We start from the raw sequence: 7,717 nt of genomic DNA, 5'->3' as shown, positions 1-7,717 counted from the left end.
CCAACAAATTCTGGCAAAATGCAAGCATTGATTATGCAAGAATGGACTGCTATCAGTCAGGATTTGGTCCAAAAGTTGATTGAGAGCATGCCAGGGAGAATTACAGAGGTCTTGAAGAAGAAGGGGCAACACTGCAAATATTGACTTGCTGCATTAACTCATTCTAACTGTCAATATAACCTATTGGTACTCATAATATGATTGCAATTATATTTCTGTATGTGATATAAACATCAGACAAACACTAATAAAAACCAGAGGCCAGCAGATCATGTGAAAATATAATTTTGGTTTCATTCTCAAAACTTTTGGCCATGACTGTACATCACTCTGAAATATGTTGACACTAAAAACTATTAACTTTAAAGGGAACCTGTCAAGTCAGATGATGCTATAACCTGCATATATGGGGTTAATCTGCAAGTTATTATTGTTATGATGGTGACCAGCTGTCAGACTAAAAGTGCGGTACCCAAGAGAACATGAACTTTATTCTTCTGAAGAGTCGCAGCTTTCACTCAGGAGTGCTGCTTCAGTTGGTGCCCCGACACTTGAGCCTGCTCAGCAAAACATTAGTGCAGAACTGGCTGCCAATCACAGTGCCGGAGCATGCATACCGCCATCACTCACTGTGTACTGAGGGATAACTGTAGTCGATCTGTGCATGCCTCTATGACTGAAAGCCAGGGGCTCCTGGGAGAATTAAAGTTAAATTCCTCCCAGTAGCCCCACATTCAGTAAGGCGACCAGACAGCATTGTGACATTGTTAACCTGGAGATTAACCCTATATCTACTGTACAGGTTAATAGCATTCAGGGACATGACAGGTTCCCTTTAAAATGTTCACTATAATCTTGGGCGGTATGAAAGATGGCAGCATCGATGTTTACATTGCTACTACTATTATTTTTCTACCAGTATATCAATAAAAACATTTATTTAATAATTACAAATGTTTCAAGCAACAAAAAAAAATAAATTTATTTCAATAAAATCAGAAACATTTTTTTAAGTTCTGTCTGCACATAATAAATAAATGGGTTTCCAATTTTGGACGGTAATTGTATATATTCTTAAGTTATATATATATATAACTTGTTTTCTTATCTTTTTTAGGACTATTTGTTTACAAAAGGCAGGACTAAATATGGATGCCAAGTTAACAATGAAACAATCTACAACATTTAAAACTTTAAAGCTAAAAATCATATAATTTCTAAATGTGATTAAAAAAATCTTAAAAAATGAGTTTGTTCTTGGCTTTAAAATAAGAGAAAAAAGAAAAAAGCAAAAAAAAAAATAAAATAAATAAGGCTGAGACAGCACAGTGACTTTGGAAATTAAACATAAAATGCGGCCAAAGATGCCAATGCTACAAAGTGACTGTGGTCATGTTGCAACCAGAAAGGTGCTGCAAATGCGACACACAAGTCATAAAAAGTCAAGCAGATTTGGACTTGCTTAAGGATGCATTAAACTAGAACATAACTCCGGGCGAGTTTTACATAACATTCTTCTCATCTATAGTATTACAAATGTCTCTTAGCATAAATACAGTTGTGAATTTCTAGTTAGTGTCATCTATAAAAAATGATAATTGATATAAACATATATACATATACACACTTCATAATGTCAGTGACGAGGAATTGCAGACATTTTGTAAGAACGGGGCAGATGGCCAGCACTGCTAAACTCGGGACTCAAGTCCAAGTCCTCTGTGGGCACCACTGTGGTCAGGGTGAACTTCTGGAGAAGTGTGGTCAGGAACAGGAAAAGCTCCATTCGAGCTAAACCTTCTCCTAAACATATTCGTCTTCCTACAAAAAAAATAAATAAACATTTTTTCGATTTTTTTTCAAACATTTCTCAGCTTCTCAACTTTTGTTTTAATGAAAATTAATTGGATTGTTTGTAGACTGTAATTACTAATTACTGAAGGTCAGTTAATTCGTGACCCAAAATTAAAGATCCATTTTGGCCTTCCAAGCAAACTAATGGTTCCTCAAGATAATGACTCTTCAGCTAACACAACACTTATTTTACCTGCAGAGAATGGCATAAAAGCTGCATGTTTCTTCACTGCCCCTTTATCATCGAGGAACCGATCTGGAGAGAAGAGCTCTGGTTGTGGAAACTGTTCAGGATCCTTTAGTACAGTAGTCAATAACGGAAACACATTTGTGCCCTGAAAGTCCAAGATAGAAAAAAAATGAGATTAAAATCTTTATCTGAAAAGAGTTTTCCTAAAGTTTTTATTAATCACTATATTTATGTTTCTTATGTAGCCCAAACATCCCACAGAACTGTACGGAGGTAGACAATTTTCACATCAATCCTGAGGAACCTACACAAGCATGAGCAGAACCTCAGTATAGCGAGATAACAGTGCAACTACCTAAAACGCAACTGTTGTCTGCAGACAGAGGAACTAACCATTATTAAGGACAGTTCATAAAATGACAGCAGAAATTGATGACTGATTCTTTTTGATGGTTAGATAAAAAATCTTCACATTGAAAACTATGGTGAAGATATTGTATCCAATGTTCTTAAATTTTTCTATGGTGGTCTAAGTCTTGAGCTTACGTTGGCCTGTTGGTTGCTTCAGGATAAAAGTTTTTGGGCACTTACATTTTCCACTCAATATTAGAACACGTTTTAGGCTCTTAAGTTTGGTTCACATTATTGTTAGATTTTATGTACAAGCCTATAGGTTAGAAAATACTCTGTAGACAGTTGTAGTCACATGCAGACAGTTGCATACATCTGGGGCATATGTTTGGTGGCAATGTGTATGCGAAACGTACAGCCCAAACATGGTGTGCACTTATCCTCGGAGAGTATTTGACACTCTATCTGCCCATCCTTTCTTTGTTTTTTCTCAGACTTTTACCTTTGGAATAGTATAATTTCGAAATAAGATGTCCTCTGTTGTAGAGTGAGGAACCCCAGTGGGAACAATATCACTGAACCGCTGGATCTCACAGATTACAGCTTCAGTGTAAGGCATGTTGGTTCGATCTTCTGCTGATGGCGGACGGTCACCGATCACGTGGTCAATTTCATCTTGGATTTTTGCTAAATGGAAAAAATACTTGACATTAATTGGGCTTCAAAGTTACCAAAAGGGTAAGAAGTAGTGATGAGCGAGTAAGTTCTGTTAACCCTTTGTTCGCCGAGTATCTTCAGCGTTCTCGGGTGTTATGTTTTAGTCACTCCGTGCTCATGATTTGCGACTGTTTGACAGTTTTAATACATGTGAGGAATGCCTAAGAAACAGGCATACCTCACACATATTAAAGCTGTCAAACAGTCGCAAATCATAAGCACAAAGTGACTAAAACATAACACCCGAGCATGCTGAAGATACTCGGAAAACACCCGAGCATGTTCGTAAATCTCGAGTAAGGAGCATGCTCGCTCATCATTAGTAAGAATATATAATTGTACACGGTCTGGTTCTATAATTAACCATGAGGATTCAATAACCCATTAATGGTAAAGGTATAAATCAATTCTTAAGTTGTATAAAATTTTCTTTGAGCCTGAATAGCAATCTAAGAGTAACTATGTCATTAGCTTTTGTACCTTGAACTTCAGGATATTTCAGTAGAGCGAGGAAGCCATATCGCAAGGTGGTACTGGTAGTCTCTGTCCCAGCAAAGAACAAGTTCATTGAAGATCCTACAAGATTCTCATTGTGAAATTCTGAGGTTGTTTTTTGTTTTTCCTGTAAAAATACAAATTAGAGAATCATGTCTAGTAAGCAAGATGGGTGGCAGGTTTATATATGTGGATCTTAGAAAAACCTGATACATCAACCATCAAGTAACTTCTCTGGTCATGAATGAACCTTGTATAAAAATATATATATTATACAACACATTAATAGTGTCTAGTGGAGTGTTAATTAAATTCTCAACAAATCCCTAAAAACAAGAAGATATTTATTGTGTTTTTACCTGTTGCATCTTTACCAGAAAGCAATCAATAAAATGTCGTGTTGAGTCAATGTTAAGGGTTTTCACACTTTCCTCCACCTCCTCTTGAATGAATGCTTTGAGATCGAATAGATGCTGAATACCTTTCTGGTGAGGACCAGGAATATAGCGCATAAGTCCATGCAAGTAGAAGAAAAGCTAAAATAGGAAAATTGGTTAAGTTAATAAAAAAGCTTCTTAAGTGGTAAGTTCTAGAAGAAAGGAAAAGTAAAACAAAGGTACTCACCAGACCAAAACCAGAATTCATGAATCGAACAGCCCCGGTGATATTTTTAAGAAGAGACAAAAATCGTTCATCTTTGTAACTAAACCTCTTGCCAAATAAAACAGAGCAGATAATGTTGGATACGGCACAACTAAAGAAAAAAGTTGGGTCAAACAATTCACCTATGGAGAAAAAAAGAGAAATGTTACTTATATTATCTAGTTACGGTTACTTCTACTTTCTTCTTCTTTAAGTTGACCCTATAGCATACGGTCACTTTTAGTACTTTAGTGAATTTTAACTGATTTATGAAGAATGATTTAGCAATTACTATTTTATTTCGAGTAGCTGAACATTGAGTTAAACTTACAAAAGACAAAAAATATATCTCATACCCTACCATCATTATATATAAATGTAAAGCAAAGTTGCATATTAAATATAGGGTACTTAGTGAACTATTTTTGATCAAAAAAAGTATACAAGCCGTCCCACCAGCGACAAGGTGACCCTAAATTGGGACGGTACCTGCACTGTCTATATTAAAAACCTTACTGTATATCAAAGTTGAAGTAATGCATATAAAAGGGTAGACAAATAGGACCGGGTCCCAACTTCAGACCACCTAGGCCCGTGGTAAGCTACATATATACTAATCAGCTCAACAAAGGGGATGCCACACCCTTGCTTTGCACAGAATGCAAACAAGACAAAAAACCAAGCAATGTGAACTGAGGTCTAAGATGGTACACATGCAAGAAATAGGAGCATGTTCACACTAGCAAAAAGAAGCAAAACCTACAAAAGACAAAAAATATATCTCATACCCTACCATCATTATATATAAATGTAAAGCAAAGTTGCATATTAAACATTGAGTTAAACTTGTCTGATATTATATTATAGCATTGTAAGGAGTCTACATTTCTCACTGTAGGGTAATACAAATAGAAGATAATTTGGAGACCATGGGAACCTTCAGCAAATTAGTGGGATTGGAGATAAAAGCCATACTCCTATCACCTGTGCTATCCATTGCATCCATGTGATACTACCCTGGTGCATTTTTTATGGATCAACATTCTGTTGTCTCATCCAGTTGTTTACCTCACAATTATCCTGATCAATCCCTGGATGCTTTAATGGTTTGACCCCTGAAATATCTATCTCCTTCTGGACCCAACTCTTCGTTTTATGTTTTCATTTGGATCTGATTTTCTACTGACTTCCATATCTCTGATACTAACAAGAATGACTAGCAGCATGATATAGCAGATACGTATGGCGCGTGAAAATTTTTCTGCACCTTCAGTTTTGCTGAATTCCTCCACTAGAAACTGGGCCTCTTCCTGGATTCTTTCTTCTATGCTCCTCTTACCCATCCCAAAGTTTCTAAGGGTGGTAAGCGCAAAGCGTCTCATCTGCTTCCAGCGATCTCCATTGCTGCCGATGATTCCTAGAGGAGACAATACTCAGTTGAGTTTCCTAAATATAACAAGTATAAGTTGTCCATAGGAACAACTAATGATAGGACATCCTACCGTATCCCTTCAGCACATATTCATGGACTGGCATCTTCCCTCTTCCACTGAATACATCCTTGTTGTCTACTAAGGCCTCTTTCACTGCATCATATCCACAAAGCATCACAGTTGGGCGAGATCCAAAATATATAGTGAATATTGTACCATATTGTTTTTGGATCTGTGAAAAAAAGATCAGATGAAAATACACACATTTGTAATGTATCTAAAACAATTATATACGTCCCAGCTGTCCTCGATCAAGTCAAGCAGTCTTGAATTTGGGGAAGAATCCTGATAGATATGGGGTATGACTCAACTTTAAATGTATCACTGTCCTCAAGTAACAGGTGCAGTTGAATATAATGGTGGAGCAGAGAGGAGTCACATAGCTGCTCCACCATTCTGTTGGGGAGAGACTGAAGAACCTGTAGAGACCTTCAGGTCACATGACATTATCAGGTAAGGTGACTGAGCAGCAGAAACCAATACAGTACCAGCTAAGCTTGCATGGGGAACTTCATACTGTGTGCATGGGGAGCATCATACTGTGTGGGGGAATGTACTGTGAGGGACATCATACTGTACGTGGGGACTGTGAGTTGATACATTTGTCCCAAGTACTTGTGTTTAAAATGATAAAAGTTTATCTGCACCCCAGATCTTTAATCCATCCTGTCTGCACAGTTACTTCATTATTAATGTTAGATGCACTGAATAAAAGTTAAAACATTGGACATATAATTGAAGGGCCGTATATAGTCACTAAGGGAGATGTTTTAAATTGTTTCCGATAATAATCAATCGCAGGTTTTATTTCCTTTTCTGCTCTTAAAAAATGAAAGCTGCAATGTGATTGGTTTTTCTTGGTAACAAACGCTATTTCTGATATACCGCCGTTATATTTAGGGGATTTACTGTCTTTTTTTTACTTATGAGCTTAAAAAATGTGACTTACGGAGTAACCATCGTAAATATGCATGAAATTTTGATTAAGGATCATTTTTGGAATTTTGTTTTCTTAAAAGTGTTGTGCTTTTTGCCTTTTAAAGCCTCGGTGTTTTACTGACTGTGGAATGAGTTAACTGACAATTTATCAGTGATTGATTCTTAGTTAACTTATGCAGCTAGATGCAGCTAGAAAGTGAAAGGGAGCAACGTTTGCAGTAATATCCAGCTGCAAATCTTATTTTTAGCAATGGCTTACCTGCTGGAGTGAGACCAAAAACTTCAGAGGTTTTATTTGGAGAATGCTACCGATCACTGGGAACGGACGAGGTCCCGGAGGCAGATGTAGCTCATCCTTAGGTTTTCCTTTTATCCACATTGTCCAGACCAGACATAGTAAGACAAGGAGGAGGATGGTGGTAGGCAGAAGCATGCTGCTGGGTCTGGGTGTCTCCTGGGAGGTGTAATGCTGCTCATCTCAGGAGGCCTTTTATATACAACCTCCGAGGTGGGATCTCAGGTGATCCTGGTTCATGTTCTTCAGGTCATGTAAATAGGGGCCGGGAACGAAGTGATTTTGCACAAATATTTGGGAAATATTCGTACTATTTTGACATGGACGGAGCACATACCGAGCGTATTACCTAATACATGCACTGATGACGACCCTGAGAGCTAACAGCACTCAGTCTGTGTTCATCCCGGCAAGGCTGAGTCACAGCTAAAGGAATGACACTGATACAAAGCACCGCGCACAGGAAAGCTACAAATCTCACTCACTTTTTATAACTGTGCAGCAAAATGAATTATCATATGTTCACCCGGCATCTATTTCAGGGAGATATCACCTACAATTTGCCTGGAAAAGGGTTAAAAATAAAAACAAAAATAGTGCACAACAATGTAAAAACGACTTGCTGTGCACATGTTCTATCTTTTTGAACTTTCTTTAACCGCTTCACACTGTCAAATCTGCAAAGTAGTTTAAAGAAGTGACCTGATCATTCCTCTGGGGTCTTCCGCTTAGAAACCTCTC

At 37.5% G+C, this 7,717-nt stretch overlaps 1 protein-coding gene across 1 annotated transcript; it reads right to left on the bottom strand.

Annotated features, from left to right (window-relative positions):
* Nucleotides 1–1,319: 1,319 nt before the first annotated feature.
* Nucleotides 1,320–7,373, bottom strand: LOC141153262 (cytochrome P450 2B11-like). The gene is made up of 9 exons (XM_073637967.1): nucleotides 6,941–7,373; nucleotides 5,752–5,914; nucleotides 5,517–5,666; nucleotides 4,232–4,392; nucleotides 3,967–4,143; nucleotides 3,593–3,734; nucleotides 2,898–3,082; nucleotides 2,048–2,189; nucleotides 1,320–1,821 (listed from the first exon to the last, which is right to left on the bottom strand). The coding sequence occupies exons 1-9, from the start codon at nucleotides 7,112–7,114 to the stop codon at nucleotides 1,637–1,639; spliced, it is 1,479 nt and encodes a 492-aa protein (XP_073494068.1). The 5' UTR covers nucleotides 7,115–7,373; the 3' UTR covers nucleotides 1,320–1,636.
* Nucleotides 7,374–7,717: the final 344 nt, after the last annotated feature.

This window comes from Phyllobates terribilis, unplaced genomic scaffold (assembly GCF_046119375.1).
Source record: "Phyllobates terribilis strain yellow unplaced genomic scaffold, ASM4611937v1 Scaffold_7__3_contigs__length_470593459, whole genome shotgun sequence".
NCBI lineage: Eukaryota > Metazoa > Chordata > Amphibia > Anura > Dendrobatidae > Phyllobates > Phyllobates terribilis.
Note: the sequence above shows the minus strand (reverse complement) of the source record. Positions and strands in the feature narration are given on the sequence as shown.

Excerpts from the sequence above, each read along its gene's own strand:
- LOC141153262 (XM_073637967.1), bottom strand. The coding sequence starts at position 7,114 with ATGCTTCTGCCTACCACCATCCTCCTCCTTGTCTTACTATGTCTGGTC. Across the intron at positions 5,667-5,751 it reads ATATGTGCTGAAGGGATACG|GAATCATCGGCAGCAATGGA; the intron begins GTAGGATGTCCT and ends TGTCTCCTCTAG. Across the intron at positions 3,083-3,592 it reads GAAATATCCTGAAGTTCAAG|CAAAAATCCAAGATGAAATT; the intron begins GTACAAAAGCTA and ends TTTTCCATTTAG.